Here is a 21,619-nt window from a genome sequence, read left to right as displayed (position 1 = left end):
AAATGAATTGTCCCTTTCATAACCACTTAACGGCCTGTCGTTTCCCTGGGAAAGGTTGTGGGTTAACGACTGATCTCCCTTTAGTGTCTCCAGGGGATGTCAGTTGAATTTGGAATTTTTCTCTTTTTGGCGGAAAAAAAATAACAGTTGCTTCAGCTGGAAATTTCTGAAGAGCCAGAGGAGCTGCAGATTCAGCCCTGAGCTTGTGAATTATTTCCATTATAAAAAGAATCCATTTGTATAACATTAAACTTGTATATTACTATTGGCTAAAAACTTGCTTTGTTTTTGAGGGAAGATGGCTGACAATTTTGTACATCTCATGTAAATTTGGCTTCTTTTCAGCTGTGTCAGATTCAGGGAGTTTTGTAACTTCTCGATCCCGGAGAGAGAAGAAATCAAAGAAAGGGCGACAGGAAGCTCTGGAAAGACTGAAAAGGGCTAAAGCTGGTGAGAAGTATAAATATGAAGTAAGTAACCATTTTTCTGGGCTTTTTCTCCTGTGCTTCATCTAATTCATAGCCTGTAGATAATTTTAGGTCACCTTTGTCACTGATTAGAAATATGCATATATTTAAAGCTTCTTATAATAGTAATTTCTTAATATCAAACATATGGGCGTGAGGTAGATTTACAGGTTATGGGAGACTACTGAACTCTTAAAGTTCCTATGAGGCACCTTACAGATGATTTTAAAATTAGTAAGCACACTGCATCTCTGCTAAGTTCCATGGCTTCGTTGAGGGAACTTACAGATGCTTTTACTTTACTCATAAGGTATTGAGCAGTTTAGCCCAGCACTGCTGCTCCTTGGAGAGAATTGTTCCTAATCTCATATGCAAGGGGAGCGCGGTAGGGACTTGGACCTTCCCTCTGCTGTGTCCTGTGTGTAGGATTGAATGTGATGCCCTTTTGGCTCTTTTCCTCTACCCACTGTCGATGCCCTGCAGGTAGAAAAGCAGATTGGTACCATCTGCACAACATTGTCTAGCTTCACATTGAGGGCACTCGCTGAGGATGTTAACTGCCTCAGGGCTGGAAAGTGATTAATATGAGAAAATAATAATATCAACAGCAACAATAGCAACTAATGCAGTTTTTCAGCTAACACTGTTCTAAGTGCTTTTACAAATATGTTCATTTATTCAATCCTTCCAATACCGTATAAAATTAGATACTGTGATTAACAGCATTTCGCATGGGAGGTATCTGAGGTCACAGTGGCAGAGCCTTGATTGGAACCCAGGCAGCCTGGCTTCAGAATGTTCCTGTTTAGCCATGGCCTGTTCTGTGTTGGGCTAGTAAGCAAGTAGAAGAGGATTTTTGTCATTTGGCACCATTCATTCAAGTTAAGGGAGTCAACCAGATCATAAAGGGTTGCTAAAAGGATTACAGTAAAGCAAGAGTAAAGCATTTTTAATGTAGGTACTTCTATAAAGGAGTTCTGTGGGGCATTTCAGATGTTGACACCATGTGACTGATTTCCCATTAATCGCTGATGTTAATGGCATGGCTCTAAGAGTTCAAGCTGAGCAGTAGCAGTGTTTTTAGAGATTGAGTCAAAATGACTTTTTAACGCAAAATGATTTTTTTTTTTTTTTTTTTTTTTTTTTGCGGTACGCGGGCCTCTCACTGCTGTGGCCTCTCCCGTTGCGGAGCACAGGCTCTGGACGCGCAGGCTCAGCGGCCATGACTCACGGGCCCAGCCGCTCCGCGGCATGTGGGATCTTCCCGGACCGGGGCACGAACCCGTGTGCCCTGCATCGGCAGGCGGACTCTCAACCACTCCGCCACCAGGGAAGCCCTCAAAATGATATTTAAAAAATTTTTTTAAATTTTATTTTATATTTTAGAACAATATTTGTTTTATTGTTTATTTATTATTATTGTTTTTTATTTATTTTTTAACATCTTTATTGGAGTATAATTGCTTTACAATGGTGTGTTAGTTTCTGCTTCACAACAAAATGAATCAGTTATATATATACATATGTTCCCATATCTCTTCCGGCTTGCGTCTCCCTCCCTCCCACCCTCCCTATCCCACCCCTCTAGGTGGTCACAAAGCACCGAGCTGATCTCCCTGTGCTATGCGGCTGCTTCCCACTAGCTATCTACCTTACGTTTGGTAGTGTATATATGTCCATGCCTCTCTCTCACTTTGTCACTATTTTTTAAAAATAGTTTTCAGGTGTCTTTTGATAGTATATAAATGAGTTGCTTAAACGAGAGACACAGTATGCATGATAGACTTAAGCCAACAAAGCTAACCTTGCCAGTTCCCTCTCCCCTCAAAAAGAAAGTTGGTCAGTACAGTCATTTTAATTAGACTAGTTTGTGTTTGGGTTGTCAAAAAACTTAATTTGGTAGGGCAGGTAATTTCTGTCATCAAATGATCAAAGGCCAGATCAGTGTTTGCCAGTGATCCCTGTTGAGTAGATTAAACCGGAGGTAAAAACTAAGCTTAATCCTGTAATTACTATACGCCCAGGTAGGTGTGGCAGAAATCCAGCCAACTCTACCCATCAGGCTCTCAAAGCTCTGTGTCCAGGTGTTTTCTCCTAGAACCTTAGCTCTTCAGCTGGAGTTGGTCGTTTCCTCCAATCCCCACTTGAAAAGGCAGAACTCTCAAGAGAAGGGGGAGTTTTTAACGAGGTATCTTTAAGTTCTTGCTAACCAGCCCGCCAAATTCTCACTGCAGTGGTGTGCATCTATGCTGTCTGTTGCTTTAACTGTGCTGAGGTGGTCTGCTCTGTTCAGGCCAGTAGTTTGTGGTGTTCTGGCCTTCTGGCGGTCGGGCAGCCCGTATGATTTCAGGCCTTGCCATTCTCTCCGCACTTGCCCTCAGTTTTTAAGACCTGAAAATGGTGGGGAATCGGTGGTAATACAAATAGGGATCACTCAAAAACCATTTCTAGTGTACCCGTAGTGTGTGTTTTGCTGATTTTTGGAGGGGGATGGATGGGGGAGATTTTCCTTTTGAATTACATTTGGTTGGTTGAACAGTTATTAAGATTATTGTCCATTTGTGGGGCACCATCAGCTAGTGGAGAGGGAGGTGGCATGTCTTACAGGTTTGTCAAGTACAGGAGAAACCAGTCTCAAAATTACAAGTGACTAATCCTCAAAGCAGCTAATGAAGAATTGGCTATAATTCAGTTTGTTTTTTATGAAGTAGATGAGTAATTGCTGGTGTGACAAGTATATTATGCTAATGGAATCATTTAATATCTTATGTTAACACCCACCTAAAAGGAATGCTAAGTTAATTGATGTCTATTTAAGGAAAATCCTGCAGTGGTGTTGAATGTCAGAACTCATGATTTGGTTGCAGCTACTCCTTCAGGCTGCCATTCCACTTTGAATTTGACGATTTTTTCATCAGAATTGTTTAACACTTTCACTCCACTTGAAGCTCTCTCAAACTTGTACGATGGCAGGTAGAGGACTTCACAAGTGTTTATGAAGAAGTTGATGAGGAACAGTACTCGAAGCTGGTCCAGGCCCGCCAGGATGACGACTGGATCGTGGATGATGGTATGTGGGAAGAAACCGCCTGCCAGGCACTGTATCATTTGCTTTTCGTAGCTTCTCACTCGGTGGAGTTGCTGCTTTGCTTGGGCAGATGTAAGGCGCTAACTTAAGGTCATACCTTTGGTTTGGGTTTTCCTCAAATGCATGATTTGAGGGTGTGGAATCAGAAAAATAGGAAGTTTATTGAGGGACATTTTGGAGAAGCCAGGCACACACCTCAGGCTATAGTATAAATCCTCCAGGAAATGACTGTAGCAATTGGAAGGAAACTGTGGGCCATCCCCATGTGATGGGGCGTAGGAAAACTCTATATCACAGAACGGCTGTGAGGATTACAGGAGACTGTACTCGTGAAGAGTAACTTTGGCAGGGGCCCCGGGCAGAGGCTGGTCCCCATGTTCTTACAGCCCTTGTGGAAAGCTCGATGGTTCCTGTTTGTGGGACTTGACTTCTTGGGCGTGTGAGTGCTGACTGCGGAGCAGAGGGAGGGGGGTGTAGACTGTGCCTGCCACTATATTTTTGTTCCTACTTCTGTAATTGAACTCAGCTATATTGCCGACTTTCCAGGCTCAGTAGTTGTGGCGCACGGGCTTCGTTGCTCTGTGGCATGTGGGATCTTCCCAGACCAGGGATTGAACTCGTGTCTCCTGCATCGGCAGGCGGATTCTTAACCACTGCACCACCAGGGAAGCCCGACTTCTGGTGATCTTGATTCTTTTACTTTTTTTTTTTGTGGTATGTGGGCCTCTCACTGTTGTGGCCTCTCCCGTTGCGGAGCACAGGCTCTGGACGCGCAGGCTTAGCGACCATGGCTCACGGGCCCAGCCGCTCCGTGGCATGTGGGATCTTCCCACACCGGGGTACGAGCCCGCGTCCCCTGCATCGGCAGGCGGACTCTCAACCACTGCGCCACGAGGGAAGCCCGATTCTTTTACTTTTTATTTTTCTGGTAGAGTAGAAGTACTGTAAAGCATCCTATTGTGGCAAACTTTGATCCTATGGGCCAAATGATTACCTTAGTTCACCTAAATAGGCATAGTATACAGTTGATCCTTGAACAATATGGGTTTTTTTTTTTTTTGAATAATATGGGTTTGAACTGCTTGGGTCCACTTGTATGTGGATATTTTTCAGTATTAAATACTACAGTACTACATGGTCCGTGGTTGGTTGAATCCGCAGAGTTGGAAGAACTGTGGATACTGATGGCTGACTCAGTTATGTGTGGATTAACCCCCAGGTTGTTCAAGGGTCAACTGTATATCCTTTGGTTTTGACTCAGAAAACGTGTGTGGGTGCTGTGTTTCATCTGACTTCTGGTTGAACAGGATTCTGCTGCACTTAAAAATGGCCTGGGCCAGGAGAACCTGTGAGTGGGTATAAAAGGTTTTTTTTTAATCTTTTTGTCATGGCTAAAATATTATTGGCCAATTTTAGAAATTTGATCCCGATATTACATTTTGTTCCTGCAGATGGTATTGGCTATGTGGAGGATGGCCGAGAGATTTTTGATGATGACCTTGAAGATCATGCCCTTGATTCCCATGAGAAAGGTATCTGCATTTTGAGATATATAGAATTGTCTAAAATTTCAGATGACTTGGTACTTTGACACAGTTTCTTTAAGGATAAAGGACCTACCACAATTGTTTTTCAGTATAAAAAATGTTCTAATGTTGAAAGAAGCGTAGTTATGTAGAAAATTAAATGCAAAAAGCGTAAACAACCAGGAAATGAAGTATCATGTCTCTGTTATCCAAAGAGTTTAGTCTTACTTATTTTGGAACTTTTAGTCCTGTGGTCATTTTAGACTTGATAATTTTGGGGGCTGCAAGAATTGATGTCTTTTCATTCCTACTGAAGTGACATACTTAGAATTTTAGCTCTTTGATAGACGTACAGTACAATAACAAGGTTTAGAACTTCTGTCGACTTGCTTTGTTTAATTGAAATTTAAAATGATATGAATGTATGTGTCATAGTTTCTTAGCTACACAATCATTGGCAAAAAATTTTTTTTGAGTAAACAAGCCTGACTTAGTTCCTGTAAAATGAGAGGGGAAAATTCCCTTCAGTATTTGTTTTTTTGGTTTAGTTCATTATTACCACCAAGTGGTAGATCACTGGTCAGCACTCTGTGGCCCACTTACGGCCCGTTTATTTTTGAACAGCTTTATTGAGACATAATTAACATACCATACAATTCACCTATTTAAAGTGAACATTTCAGTGGCTTTCAGTATAGTTACAGTAGTACAGCCATCAGCACAATCGATTTCATTACCCCAGAAGGAAATCATACCTGTTACTATATAGCCCTCAAGCTAAGAATGGCTTTTACATTTTTAAAGTGTGTGTAAAAAAAGAAAAGAAAAATTCAAAGAGGAATGTGCAACAGCTTAAGAGACGTGTGTGGCCACAAAACCTAAAATCTGTGCTCTCTTTACCCTTTTCAGAAAGTCTGCATCTTAATTTGTAGATTATTAACATTTTATGACATTTGTTCACTTTGTCCCTCTTCCCCTTTCCCAGACACATACATGCAGACTTTGTTTTTGGTGAATTTATTGAAAGTAAGTTGTAGACATGCTTCAGTGGTGATCTCCTAAGAACAAGGGTTCTTGTCTTTTTAGTCACAGTACCATTCTCAGGATATTATCTAAGATTTTGTCCATATTAAGATTTCCCCAGTTAGCCCAGTAATGTCTTTTATAACTGTTTTTAAAAATGCAGTGTCCACTTGGCTTTTCATGTCTCTTTAGTCTTATTTAGTGTAGAGAGCAGCACCATCCCTCCTTCCTCCCTCTCTGGCCCAGTGTCTTTCATGACATTGACATTTTTAAAGGGACCACGGAATTCCCTGGGGGTCCAGTGGTTAGGACTCCATGCTTTCACTGCCGAGGGTGTGGGTTCGATCCCTGGTCGGGGAACTAAGATCCTGGCAAGCCATGTTGTGTGGCCAAAAATAAAACTAAAAAAAAAAAACAACAAAAAACGACCAGGCTGGTTGTTTTGCTGAATGTCCCACAACCTGGGATTTGCCTGATTGTCGTTTTGTGCTTAGAATCAGGTTAAATATTTTGACAAAAATAAAATTTAGATGAACTTGTGTCCTTGCCACTCATATCAGGGACACATAAGGTCAGTTTGTCCCATTACTGGTGAAAAGAAGTTTGATCTCTTGGTTTAAGATGATGTTTGTCAGATCTCTTCCTTGTGAAGCTACCTTTCCACCTTTGTAATTAATGGAAATAGGGGTGATAATTTGAAACAGTGTGTGTATATCCCTTTTTCCCACCAACTTTTACCCAGTGCTTTCAGCCTCTACTGATGATCCTTACCCGTTTTTTTTTGGCCACGCCGTGCAGCTTGCGAGATCTTAGTTCCCCAACCAGTGATTGAACCTGGCCCGGCAGTGAGAGTGCCGAGTGCTAACCACTGGATTGCTGGGGAATTCCCCTTACTCTCCTTTTTTAAATTAGCATTTCAAACTCATGGATTTAAATAAAAGTGCTGTTACAGTTCAGTATCCGTTATCATCGTTTTTCTGTTTGATGTGCAAATTACCACAGATTTGGCAGTGGGAGACCCTTTGAGCTGGCTCTACTGTCCTTTTGACATGGTCTCATCAGTCTTTGAGCATTTCCTTGCTTTCTGGGCCAACAAGATGTTCCAGGTTCTCCTTGGTTGATTCCTGTCCCAGACCTGGAATCACCCATTTCTCCCAAGAATCATGGTCCCTTTTAGTAGAGAATGGTAGCAGATCTGGGGGAGGGATGTGCTCGTTGCTCCTGGGATGTAATGGTTTCTAGGCCCTTTCAGTGAACAGAGCTAGGAGATTATATATACACATATGCTGTGAATTCATACTGATACATTCGATTCAAGTGTAAAACCACAGGGTACTTCATTTTCCCAATCTATATTTGTGTTTAGCTTCACCCTCAGTGAAAAACCCTTGTCTTCTAAAATATACTCAGAATAATTTTGGGAATTTTAGAATTACTAAACCTATACCTCTAGCAACAACCCTTCTAAGTAAAGTTTACAATTTCTTTGCAGTTTTTAAAATTTGTTTTTGGCTGCACTGCATGGTATGGGGAACTTCCCCCACCAGGGATTGAACCCGTGCCTCCTGCAGTGGAATCACGGAGTCTTAACCACTGGACCACCGGGGAAGTCCTCTTTGCAGTTTTATTTGTTCTTGGCATATATCCTACTGAGGGTGTATGGTGACGGTGTTGTGTTTAGAAGCTATATGAAGTAATTTTTTTCTGTGTGCTGTAGTATCAGTTTACTACACAGGTTCATTTGTTTTTGCTTGTATTTGAATTTAGGCTTTTAAAAATATCCTTTTTTTTCCTTTTGTTTTAATTTTAGTTTTTGAGTATTGTAAAACATTTTTATGGCTTAAAAATCAAAATGATATTCAAGAAATAGACTAGATAACTTTTACTCTCACCTCTATGCTTTCTACTTCATTTCTCCCCATCTCCATAGGTAACCATTTTTATTAGTTTCTAATTATCCTTCCTGTGTTCCCCTTTACAAAAAAATAAGGTTGTATATGTTTTTTTCATGTGGGATGTTATTCGTTCATTCATTAGTTAAATTTTGTGGATCATCTTCCTGGTTTCTGCCAACCTGTGTCATGTAGGAACGCTACACACTGGTACCTACCATTAGATAGTAGTGTGGCTAATTGTGTTATTCCTACTTTTTATGAGTCCATGAAGAAGAGGATGAAGTGAGCCCATGTGATTTTTCACCTCCCTGAAGTGAGGAGGTTTGTGTTAGTTTCTGGCGTTGTTAATTATATCATCTTGAATGAGTCCCATCACCTCTCTGGACATTACTTTTGTCAGCTGTAAATTAGGAGATTGGACTGGACAGGGAGGTTCTCGAGGAAAGGACGCACGTCCTGATCATCTCAATGCTGATCACAATAGCAAATGCAAAGAAAATGTGCAGCACTTATTGAATAAATGAACCATCTCTGTTTCTGTAATCATTATGTTATCGTTTCCCACTAATACATCAGTGGAGAGAATGACTTGACATTCTGAAGGAGAACTAATCTTAGAAATCTATTCCATGCTTTGTCACCATTCACCCACAAGTCGCTGCTGTTTCAGTGTCTTTCCCAAGGAGCCCAGTAAGGTCCCAAGATCTTCAGAATGGAAATGGAATTCCGCAATCCACTTTAAACACTTAGAAGAAATCGTAGAGTTTTGCCTGGGAGTAAAAGGTCAACTCTTTTTGGTGTAGATCCAGTCCCTGGCATGTTGTTTTCAAACAGAGAGAAAAACATCAACTAAATCCCAATGAAGAAAAGTCAGTGGGAAAACGAATAAAACAAATCAAATTGGGGACTTCCCTGGCGGTCCAGTTGTTAAGACTCCGCACTTCCATTGCAGGGGGCCTGGGTTCGATCCCTACTTGGGGAACTAAGATCTAAGATCCCGCATGTTGCGTGGCACGGCCAAGAAAAAAAAAGCGGAAAGAAAGAAAAAAAAAAAAAAACAGAAGCCCTAAAATTGTGGAAGAATTTCATCTCAAATGTTGACTCCTGTTCTTTCTCTATTTCCTGTTGTCCTATCTAATTCCTGCTAACCTACAATGGTGAGATTAAAGCCCCTTAGTGAAGCCTTCCTTGCTAGTCAAACCTCTATTGACCTTCTGTTTTGATATTCTTTATTAGGACCTGAATTTTGTTTACTAAACATTTTGACCATTGCCTATATTCTCTTTTCAAACTGCTCCAAATGATCTCTTTAAAAAATTAAATTCCCCTGTCTTATGTTTTTCACAAATGTGCTACAAATCTTTTCATAGTCTTAGGCATGTGAAAAGTACATAACAGAAAATTTATCATCTGTGACATTTAGTGCATTAACGGTGTTTGCAACCATGACCATTATCCAGTTGCAGAACATTCTTTCACTCCAGATGGAAACTCATACCCATTAAGCAGTCATTCCCCAGTCTTCCTTCCCTCAGCCCCTGGCAACTGCTAACCGCTTTCTGTCTCTGGATTTCCTATTTTGAATATTTCATACAGTTGGAATCATGCAATTATGTGAAAATTTGTGTCTGACCTGTTTCATTTAGCATAGTGTTTTCAAGGTTCGTTCATGTTGTAGCATGAATCAGTACATCATTCCTTTTTAGGGATGAATACTATTAGATTGCAAGGATAGACCACATTTTGTTTATTCATTTATTAGTTGTAGTGCATTTGGATTGTTTCCATCTTTTGGTTATTCTGACCAGTGCTGCTATGAACTTTTGTGTACCAGTTTTTGTTTGAACACTTGCTTTTAATTCTTTTGGGCATATGCTGAGGAATGGAATTACGTGTATGTATTTTTATTTCCTTTTCTTTCTTACACGAAGGATATTTTCTATAGATACTTCTGTACTTGGCATATTTTCACTTAAGAAGATATCCTACATCAACTATACTTCAATTAAAAAAGGAAAACAAAAAAGAAATAAAACTGTATTGATAATGCAGAAAAAAATGAAAATTCTGAAATGCTAAAAATAAAAGCCTGGAAATCACTGCATACCAGCACATAGAGGGCTTTCTTTCTTGCTTGCTCATTTCTATATAGCTGCATAGTATTCCATTATATGGATGTACCAGGGTTTATTCATGTGGTTTTCTTTTCTTTTTTTTTTTTTACATCTTTATTGGAGTATAATTGCTTTACAATGGTGTGTTAGTTTCTGCTTTACAACAAAATGAATCAGTTACACATATACATATGTTCCCATATCTCTTCCGGCTTGCGTCTCCCTCCCTCCCACCCTCCCTATCCCACCCCTCCAGGCGGTCACAAAGCACGGAGCTGATCTCCCTGTGCTATGCGGCTGCTTCCCACTAGCTATCTACCTTACGTTTGGTAGTCCATGCCTCTCTCTTGCTTTGTCACAGCTTACCCTTCCCCCTCCCCATATCCTCAAGTCCATTCTCTAGTAGGTCTGTGTCTTTATTCCTGTTTTACCACTAGGTTCTTCATGACATTTTTTTTCTTAAATTCCATATATATGTGTTAGCATATGGTATTTGTCTCTCTCTTTCTGACTTACTTCACTCTGTATGACAGACTCTAGGTCTATCCACCTCATTACAAATAGCTCAATTTCGTTTCTTTTTATGGCTGAGTAATATTCCATTGTATATATGTGCCACATCTTCTTTATCCATTCATCCGATGATGGAAACTTAGGTTGTTTCCATTTCTGGGATATTGTAAATAGAGCTGCAATGAACATTTTGGTGCATGACTCTTTTTGAATTATGGTTTTCTCAGGATATATGCCTAGTAGTGGGATTTCTGGGTCATATGGTAGTACTATTTGTAGTTTTTTAAGGAACCTCCATACTGTTCTCCACAGTGGCTGTATCAATTTACATTCCCACCAACAGTGCAAGAGGGTTCCCTTTTCTCCATGCCCTCTCCAGCATTTATTGTTTCTAGATTTTTTGATGATGGCCATTATGACTGGTGTGAGATGATATCTCATTGTAGTTTTGATTTGCATTTCTCTAATGATTAGTGATGTTGAGCATTCTTTCGTGTGTTTGTTGGCAGTCTGTATATCTTCTTTGGAGAAATGTCTATTTAGGTCTTCTGCCCATTTTTGGATTGGGTTTTTTGTTTTTTTGTTATTAAGCTGCATGAGCTGCTTATAAATTTTGGAGATTAATCCTTTGTCAGTTGCTTCCTTTGCGAATATTGTCTCCCATTCTAAGGGTTGTCTTTTGGTCTTGTTTATGGTTTCCTTTGCTGTGCAAAAGCTTGTAAGTTTCATTAGGTCCCATTTGTTTATATTTGTTTTTATTTCCATTTCTCTAGGAGGTGGGTCAAAAAGGATCTTGCTGTGATTTATGTCATAGAGTGTCCTGCCTATGTTTTCCTCTAAGAGTTTGATAGTTTCTGGCCTTACATTTAGGTCTTTAATCCATTTTGAGCTTATTTTTGTGTATGGTGTTAGGGAGTGATCTAATCTCATACTTTTACATGTACCTGTCCAGTTTTCCCAGCACCACTTACTGAAGAGGCTGTCTTTTCTCCACTGTATATTCTTGCCTCCTTTATCAAAGGTCAGGTGACCATATGTGCATGGGTTTATCTCTGGGCTTTCTATCCTGTTCCATTGATCTATCTTTCCGTTTTTGTGCCAGTACCATACTGTCTTGATTACTGTAGCTTTGTAGTGTAGTCTGAAGTCAGGGAGCCTGATTCCTCCAGCTCCGTTTTTCGTTCTCAAGATTGCTTTGGCTATTCGGGGTCTTTTGTGTTTCCATACAAATGGTGAAATTTTTTGTTCTAGTTCTGTGAAAAATGCCAGTGGTAGTTTGATAGGGATCGCATTGAATCTGTAGATTGCTTTGGGTAGTACAGTCATTTTCACAATGTTGATTCTTCCAATCCAAGAACATGGTATATCTCTCCATCTATTTGTATCATCTTTAATTTCTTTCATCATTGTCTTATAGTTTTCTGCATACAGGTCTTTTGTCTCCTTAGGTAGGTTTATTCCTAGATATTTTATTCTTTTTGTTGCAGTGGTAAATAGGAGTGTTTTCTTGATTTCACTTTCAGATTTTTCTTCATTAGTGTATAGGAATGCCAGATATTTCTGTGCATTAATTTTGTATCCTGCTACTTTCCCAAATTCATTGATTAGCTCCAGTAGTTTTCTAGTAGCATCTTTAGGATTCTCTATGTATAGTATCATGTCATATGCAAATGGTGACAGCTTTACTTCTTCTTTTCCGATTTGGATTCCTCTTATTTCCTTTTCTTCTCTGATTGCTGTGGCTAAAACTTCCAAAACTATGTTGAATGAGAGTGGTGAGAGTGGGCAACCTTGTCTTCTCTTCCTGATCTTAGTGGAAATGCTTTCAGTTTTTCACCATTTAGGACGATGTTAGCTGTGGGTTTGTCATATACGGCCTTTATTATGTTGAGGAAAGTTCCCTCTATGCCTCCTTTCTGCAGGGTTTTATCATAAATGGGTGTTGAATTTTGTCGAAAGCTTTCTCTGCATCTATTGAGATGATCATATGATTTTTCTCCTTCAGTTTGTTAATATGGTGTATCACGTTGATTGGTTTGCGTATATTGAAGAATCCTTGCATTCCTGGAATAAACCCCACTTGATCATGGTGTATGATCTGTTTAATGGGCTGTTGGATTCTGTTTGCTAGTATTTTGTTGAGGATTTTTGCATCTATGTTCATCAGTGATATTGGCCTGTAGTTTTCTTTCTTTGTGACATCCTTGTCTGGTTTTGGTATCAGGGTGATGGTGGCCTCGTAGAATGAGTTTGGGAGTGTTCCTCCCTATGCTATATTTTGGAAGAGTTTGAGATGGATAGGTGTTAGCTCTTCTCTAAATGTTTGATAGAATTCGCCTGTGAAGCCATCTGGCCCTGGGCTTTTGTTTGTTGGAAGATTTTTAATCACAGTTTCAATTTCAGTGCTTGTGATTGGTCTGTTCATATTTTCTGTTTCTTCCTGATTCAGTCTTGGCAGGTTGTGCCTTTCTAAGAATTTGTCCATTTCTGCCAGGTTGTCCATTTTATTGGCATAGAGTTGCTTGTAGTAATCTCTCATGATCGTTTGTATTTCTGCAGTGTCATTTGTTATTTCTCCTTTTTCATTTCTAGTTCTTTTGATTTGAGTCTTCTCCCTTTTTTTCTTGATGAGTCTGGCTAATGGTTTATCAATTTTGTTTATCTTCTCAAAGAACCAGCTTTTAGTTTTATTGATCTTTGCTATCATTTCCTTCATTTCTTTTTCATTTATTTCTGATTTTTATGATTTCTTTCCTTCTAACTTTGGGGTTTTTTTGCTCTTCTTTCTCTACTTGCTTTAGGTGCAAGGTTAGGTTGTTTATTCGAGATGTTTCCTGTTTCTTAAGGTAGGATTGTATTGCTATAAACTTCCCTCTTAGAACTGCTTTTGCTGCATCCCATAGATTTTAGGTCGTCGTGTTTCCATTGTCATTTGTTTCTAGGTATTTTTTTATTTCCTCTTTGATTTCTTTAGTGATCACTTCGTTATTACGTAGTGTATTGTTTAGCCTCCATGTGTTTGTATTTTTTACAGATCTTTTCCTTTAATTGATACGTAGTCTCATAGCGTTGTGGTGGGAAAAGATACTTGATACAATTTCAATTTTCTTAAATTTAGCAAGGCTTGATTTGTGACCCAAGATATGATCTCTCCTGGAGAATGTTCCATGAGCACTAGAGAAAAATGTGTATTCTGTTGTTTTTGGATGGAATGTCCTATAAATATCAATTAAGTCCATCTTGTTTAATGTATCATTTAAAGCTTGTGTTTCCTTATTGATTTTCATTTTGGATGATCTGTCCATTGGTGAAAGTAGGGTGTTAAAGTCCCCTACTATGAATGTGTTACTGTCGATTTCCCCTTTTATGGCTGTTAGTATTTGCCTTATGTATTGAGGTGCTCCTATGTTGGGTGCATAAATATTTACAATTGTTAATATCTTCTTCTTGGATTGATCCCTTGATCATTATGTAGTGTCCTTCTTTGTCTGTTCTAATAGTCTTTATTTTAAAGTGTATTTTGTCTGATATGAGAATTGCTACTCCAGCTTTCTTTTGGTTTCCATTTGCATGAAATATCTTTTTCCATCCTCTTACTACTTTCAGTCTGTATGTGTCCCTAGGTCTGAAGTGGGTCTCTTGTAGACAGCAAATATATGGGTCTTGTTTTTGTATCCATTCAGCCAATCTGTGTCTTTTGGTGGGAGCATTTAGTCCATTTACATTTAAGGTAATTATCGATATGTATGTTCCTATTCCCATTTTCTTAATTGTTTTGGTTTCGTTTTTGTAGGTCTTTTCCTTTTCTTGTGTTTCTTACCTAGAGAAGTTCCTTTAGCAGCTGTTGTAGAGCTGGTTTGGTGGTGCTGAACTCTCTCAGCTTTTGCTTGTCTGTAAAGGTTTTAATTTCTCCATCAAATCTGAATGAGATCCTTGCTGTGTAGAGTAATCTTGGTTGCAGGTTTTGCTCCTTCATCACTTTCAATATGTCCTGCCACTCCCTTCTGGCTTGCAGAGTTTCTGCTGAAAGATCAGCTGTTAACCTTATGAGGATTCCCTTGTGTGTTATTTTCCCCTTGCTGCTTTTAATATGTTTTCTTTGTATTTAATTTTTGACAGTTTGATTAATATGTGTCTTGGCGTATTTCTCCTTGGATTTATCCTGTATGGGACTCTGTGCTTCCTGGACTTGATTAACTATTTCCTTTGCCATATTAGGGAAGTTTTCAACTCTAATCTCTTCAACTATTTTCTCAGTCCCTTTCTTTTTCTCTTCTTCTGGAACCCCTGTAATTTGAATGTTGGTGTGTTTAATGTTGTCCCAGAGGTCTCTGAGACTGTCCTCAGTTCTTTTCATTCTTTTTTCTTTATTTTGCTCTGCAGTAGTTATTTCCACTATTTTATCTTCCAGGTCACTTATCCGTTCTTCTGCCTTAGTTATTCTATTGATCCCTTCCAGAGTATTTTTCATTTCATTTATTGTGTTGTTCATCATTGCTTGTTTCATCTTCAGTTCTTCTAGGTCCTTGTTAAATGTTTCTTGCATTTTCTCTATTCTATTTCCAGGATTTTGGATCATGTTTACTATCATTATTCTGAATTCTTTTTCAGGTCGATTGCCTATTCCCTCTTCATTTGTTAGGTCTGGTGGGTTTTTATCTTGCTCCTTCATCTGCTGTGTGTTTTTCTCTCTTCTCATTTTGCTTATCTTCCTGTGTTTGGGGTCTCCTTTTTGCAAGCTGCAGGTTCGTAGTTCCCATTGTTTTTGGTGTCTGTCCCCAGTGGCTAAAGTTGGTTCAGTGGGTTGTGTAGGCTTCCTGACTAGTGCCTGTGTTCTGGTGGGTGAGGCTGGATCTTGTTTTTCTGTTGGGCAGGTCCACGTCTGGTGGTGTGTTTTGGGGTGTCTGTCGAGTTATTATGATTTTAGGCAGCCTCTCTGCTAATGGGTGGGGTTGTGTTCCTGTCTTGCTAGTTGTTTGGCATAGGATGTTCAGCAGTGTAGCTTGCTGGTCGTTGAGTGAAGCTGGGTGCTGGTGTTAAGATGGAGATCTCTGGGAGATTTTTGCCGTTTGATATTATGTGGAGCTGGGAGGTCTTTTGTGGACCAGTGTCCTGAAGTTGGCTCTCCCACCTCAGAGGCACAGCACTAACTCCTGGCTACAGCATCAAGAGCCGTTCATCCACACGGCTCATAAGAAAAGGGAGCAAAAGTAGAAAGAAAGAATTAGTAGAAGTAGAAAGAAAGAAAGATAGAAAGAAAGCAAGCAAGCAAGGAAGGAAGGAGGGAAGGAAGGACAAAAAGAAGATAAAGTAAAATAAAATAAGATAAAATATAATAAAGTTATTAAAATAAAAAAATAATTATTAAGAGAAAAAAACAAAAAAAAACAGACGGATAGAACCCTAGGACAAATGGTGGAAGCAAAGCTATACAGATAAAGTCTCATACAGAAGCATACACATACTCACAAAAAGAGGAAAAGGGGAAAAAATCAAAAATCTTGCTCTCGAAGTCCACCTCCTCAATTTGGGATGAATCGTTGTCTAAAGAAAGGAAGGATGGAAAGAAAGAACGAAGATAAAGTAAAATGAAATAAAGTTATTAAAATAAAAAGTAATTATTAAGAAAGAAAATTAAAAAAAACAAAAAAACGGACGTCTAGAACCCTCGGACAAATGGTGGAAGCAAAGCTATACAGACAAAATCTCACACAGAAGCATACACATACACACAAAAAGAGGAAAAGGGGAAAAAATCATAAATCTTGCTTTCAAAGCCCACCTCCTTAATTTGGGATGATTCGTTGTCTATTCATGTATTCCACAGAAGCAGGGTACATCAAGTTGATTGTGGAGCTTTAATCCGCTGCTTCTGAGGCTGCTGGGAGAGATTTCCCTGTTTCTTCTTTGTTCGCACAGCTCCCAGGGGCTCAGCTTTGGATTTGGCCCCGCCTCTGCGTGTAGGTTGCTGGAGGGCGTCTGTTCTTCGCTCACACAGGACGGGGTGAAAGGCGCCGCTGATTTGGGGGCTCTGGCTCACTCAGGCCGGGGATAATGAGGGGCACGGAGTGTGGGGCGAGCCTGCGGCGGCAGAGGACGGCGTGATGTTGCACCAGCCTGAGGCACGCCGTGCGTTCTCCCGGGGGAGTTGTCCCTGGATCACGGGACCCTGGCAGTGGCGGGCTGCACAGGCTCCCCGGAAGGGGGGTGTGGATGGGACCTGTGCTCGCACACAGGCTTCTTGGTGGCGGCAGCAGCGGCCTTAGCGTCTCATGCCCGTCTCTGGGGTCCGTGCTTTTAGCCGTGGCTCGCGCCCGTCTCTGGAGCTCCCTTAAGCAGCGTTCTTCATCCTCTCTCCTCGTGCACCAGGAAACAGAGGGAAGAAAGTCTCTTGCCTCTTCGGCAGGTCCAGAGTTTTCCCCAGACTCCCTCCCGGCCAGCCGTGGCGCACTAGCTCCCTGCAGGCTGTGTTCACGCCGCCAACCCCAGTCCTCTCCCTGCGCTCCGACCGAAGCCCGAGCCTCAGCTCCCAGCCCTGCCCGCCCCGGCGGGGGAGCAGACGAGCCTCTCGGGCTGGTGACTGCCGGTTGCACCGATCCTCTGTGCGGGAATCTCTGCTTTGCCTCCCGCACCCTTGTTGCTGTGCTCTCCTCCGTGGCTCTGAAGCTTCCCCCTTCGCCACCCGCAGTCTCCGCCCGCGAAGGGACTTCCTAGTGTGTGGAAACCTTTCCTCCTTCACAGTCCCTCCCACTGGTGCAGGTCCCATCCCTATCCTTTTGTCTCTGTTTATTCTTTTTTCTTTTGCGCTACCCAGGTACGTGGGGAGTTTCTTGCCTTTTGGGAGGTCTGAGGTCTTCTGCCAGCGTTCAGTGGGTGTTCTGTAGGAGTTGTTCCACGTGTAGATGTATTTCTGGTGTATCTGTGGGGAGGAAGGTGATCTCCACATCTTACTCTTCCGCCATCTTCCCGGAAGTCTCCCATGTGGTGTTCTTGAATGAACATTTAGATTTTCAGTAATTAGCTCTTGCACATAATACCACATTGAATAACTATGCATATGGTATTTTCCTCAGGGAAAATTCCTAGAGGTGGGATTGCTGGCTCAGAGAGTACATGCACATGAAGTTTCATGAGATATTGCCAAATTCTTCTCCATTGGAGTTGTTCCATTTTACACTCCCATGAACAACATATGAGTGTCCATTTGGACACCATGGCCTCACCAACAGAATGTGGTGAGAATGTGTTGTCAAGCTTTCACATTTTTGGCACTCTAACATGCAAGAAATGACATCTTGGTGTGGTTTTCATCTGCATTTCTTTTACGTATGCAGTTGGGTATCTTTTCATAAAACTTAATAGCTGTTTATATATTTTATTTTACTTTTTTGGCTGCGTTGGGTCTTCGTTGCTGCATGCGGGCTTACTCTAGTTGCAGCGAGCAGGGGCTACTCTTCATTGCAGTGCGTGGGCTTCTCATTGCGGTGGCTTCTCTTTTTGTGTAGCACGGGCTCTAGGCACGCAGGCTTTCAGTAGTTGTGGCACGTGGGCTCTAGAGCATAGGCTCAGTAGTTGTGGTGCACAGGCGTAGTTGCTCCGTGGCATGTGGGATCTTCCTGGACCAGGGCTCAAACCCGAGTCCCCTGCATTGTCAGGCAGATTCTTAACCACTGCACCACCAGAGAAGCCCTGTATATTTTTTTAATGTGAACCATATGTTAGTATTTATTGCCCACATTCCCTTTGGGTTTTTGGCCTTTTTTTTCTGGCCATATCATGTGGTTTGTGGGATCTTAAGTTCCCTGACCAGGGGATCGAACCTGGGTCCCTGCAGTGGAAGTGTGGAGTCCTAACCAATGGACTGCCAGGGAATTCCACTGGCCTTTTTTTTTAATATCAGTGAAATTGGTTTTTTCTCTGTAAAACGTATTGCAAAAATTTTCTTCTGTTTTGTCTTTAAACCTGTTTCTGATATAATTGCATCTGTCGATCCTTTTTTTTTTCTTGCAGATGGATTTTGAATCATAGATAGAAAGACTTTCCCCACATCCAGGTTACAAGGAATTTGCCTTTTTTATTAAAGTACTTGTATAATTTCATTTTTAAAATTTTGACCTGTGAGCTGCTTGGTGTTTATACTGATTTACTTCTTTACAAATGGGTAGCCAACACTAATTATTAAAAAGTCCATCTTTTCCCCAGTAATATGAGATGTTACCTTTGTTTTATGCTAAATTTCCGTAAGTAATTTGGTCTTTATCTAGACTCTATATTCTGTTTCATCTGATCTGTGTATTCGTATGCCACTACCACACTATGTTAACTATTCATTCTAGGTCTTTTGTAGGTGGAGGCTGCTCTGGGATGAGTCAGAAAGCGAGAGTAAAATTGACAGTAGTAGAGGAGTTTGCAGGTGGTTTCCACATGCCCGGAAGAGAAAACATATGGCACAAGTTGTTCTTTATGGAACAAATGTCTCCGTGCTGTTTAGTGTTGCTAGGACATGCGTTCCTCATAAAATGGAAGCTAGGATGCTACAGTATCATAACTGGTGATCTTGTTTTTTCGTAGTTCAGTTTTCCTGTCAGAGTCAGTATCACACTAAAATGATCTCATGAAGACTGCAAGCCTAATCCCCTGGAACCAGATGAGCTTGATCTTTTTATTTCTATGGGGGGAAAAAAACCCACCCACCTTTTAAAAAGCTTTTTATTTACATTAACAGCAGCAATTAAACAGTCCCACTTAACTCATCCTGATATTTGACTGGCATTTCATCAGTTTCTGTAGTAACATTTAGTCAAGTTGTCCTGAATTCAGTTCATTTTAAAGATTCTTTCCTGTGTACCTTGCATAAAGTCTCATAGTTTTGTATTTTGAGTTTTTAACATTTTTCTTGTCACAGTCTCATATACAGAGGGCAGGTGACTGGGCTTTTGGTTTTCCATTTTGGTTTTTGCTGGTGCGTGTTTCTAAACAAATTTTCTTCCAACAGGAAAAAATAATAAAGCATGCAGCAAAGACAAGAGGAATGTCAAGAAGGCCATGGTGACAAAACCGAACAGTATCAAGTCAATGTTCATTGCCAGTGCTGGAAGGAAAACCGCAGATGTGCGTCTCATGGTTTTCTTATATTTGCCTCTTCCTTTGTGAAGCGAAGAGTCCTGTTTCTTCATAGTTCACCTTTCCTGTCAGATTCCCCATAGCTCTAAACAGATGATCTTATGAAGGCTTCTAGGCTCATCCCCTGGTTCTAGATGAGCTTGGTCTTTGATCTTTGATTATATTTAATGTTTGATTATACAGTTAGTAGGTGGTCAGTATGTTTTTTTAATGTTGCTTTTATTTTTATTTTATTGTATTTTTTAATTTTTTTGGCCGTGCCGCGTGGCTTGTGGGATCTCTGTTCCCTGACCAGGGATTAAACCCGGACCCACGGCAGTGAAAGTGCTGAGTCCTAACCACTGGACTGCCAGGGAAGTCCCAATATGTTTGAACTCAAATATTTGAGTAATATTTTCCCAATCTCAGTCACTAAGTTGGATGTAGATATCTAGGTGAATTGAGGCACCTCAGTGGTTGTGGCTTGGAGATAGAAGAGAAACCTAAACCAGAAAGCTGCACTGGCAGTGAGTGTGTTTATTTTGGTGGTTAGCAGGAGGATTATGTAATGAAGCTGAAAATTGAGGGCGGGGGCTCAGGGTGTAGGAGTTATGTTTAGGCCCCTGGTGGTTAAGATCTGTGAATAGTAGAGGAGCCCTCAGAGTTAGGGATGAAGAGGCAAGGACTGACTGGCTGGGTTCTTCCTTCCACTGACATGGGGTCTGGGTGAAAATATGAAGGGCAGGGCTTTCTCATTCTTCCTGCCTTTATAATTTCCAGAAAGCTGTTGACTTGTCCAAGGATGATCTGCTAGGTGATATTCTACAGGATTTGAACACTGAGGTAAGTGAATCTCCAGGAGTTGTCAAATATTCAGGAGACATGGGCTGAAGAAACAATTCAGTAATTTTACGAAACAGACTATTGCTAGAATGCAAAACAGAAAATTCAGTGACAACACCACCACCAAAAAACAAAACAAAAAAAAACAAACCCCCAAACCAAAACAAAGCCCTTCAAATTGGTTTCTTTTCACCATTTTAGGTGAGTAGTTTCTAGCTCCTCGAGGCTCTGTGATTGTGTAGATTGGGCCGTGTGGGGCTGTGTTTGAAGTAGTAAGAATCCACATGAGTCAGTTCTGGGAAGGCACACTGCTTGTGCTCAGTTGCTGCCGTGTATGTTCCCGAAATGGATTGAAGCCTGTCAGTCTGCACAATCAGGCGTGAGATCCTCGTCTTGAATTCTGAGTGGGGTTGAGGGAAGAGGCAGTGAGTTGTCCCTGATAGAACTCAGACAGGTTCATCTGTACTGAAATTTGCAACTGGGCTGTTTCACAGCAAGACTAAGCTCTCATTTAGAGATGTGCTTCTTTCTAAGTGACCCTTGATTAAAATGACTTACACCTACACTGTGTAGTTCGCGCTTGGCAGTTTTTAAATGTAATATTCTGGAAGGGTAAGGGAGAAGTATGTTAAGTTTTAAAGAGAAAAAATTGATGAGGGGTGGATTCAATATCTATTCTGGTTTTCTAGTGAGTCTGTGGTATTGTTGCTATAGTAACCTCACTGCATGAACATAGATCTGTGGGGGGAGCAGGGAAGGAAAAGAGTGCTTTGCTCATTGGGCTTCACTAGGGGAAGAAACATACTTTTTGTGTCTTGTGGTAAACCAAACATGGCAGTGAATGTCTTTCCCCTCCTTTTAGACACCTCAGATAACTCCACCACCTGTAATAATACCGAAGAAGAAAGGATCCAGTGGAGCTTCACTGAATCCTTTCTCTATGCACACCCCCAAGGTATAGTGTGTGGAAATACCTTCAATCTTGATTTATATTATTGCTTAAAACTTACTTTGTTGCTTTTCTGTGTGAGCGAAATGCCTTTGAATT

At 40.7% G+C, this 21,619-nt stretch overlaps 1 protein-coding gene across 1 annotated transcript in view; it reads left to right on the top strand.

Annotated features, from left to right (window-relative positions):
* Nucleotides 1-21,619, top strand: part of POLA1 (DNA polymerase alpha 1, catalytic subunit) — a 307,226-nt gene that overhangs the window by 4,626 nt on the left and 280,981 nt on the right. The window contains exons 2-7 of the mRNA XM_060292862.2: nt 346-470; nt 3,441-3,537; nt 5,007-5,087; nt 19,622-19,737; nt 20,509-20,571; nt 21,434-21,526. Coding sequence (XP_060148845.1) covers nt 346-470; nt 3,441-3,537; nt 5,007-5,087; nt 19,622-19,737; nt 20,509-20,571; nt 21,434-21,526 — 575 coding nt within the window. The remainder of the gene's footprint in view (nt 1-345; nt 471-3,440; nt 3,538-5,006; nt 5,088-19,621; nt 19,738-20,508; nt 20,572-21,433; nt 21,527-21,619) is intronic.

Source organism: Globicephala melas, chromosome X (assembly GCF_963455315.2).
Source record: "Globicephala melas chromosome X, mGloMel1.2, whole genome shotgun sequence".
Lineage (NCBI taxonomy): Eukaryota > Metazoa > Chordata > Mammalia > Artiodactyla > Delphinidae > Globicephala > Globicephala melas.
The sequence above is the reverse complement of the archived record's forward strand: the minus strand, read 5'-3'. Positions and strand labels throughout refer to the sequence as shown.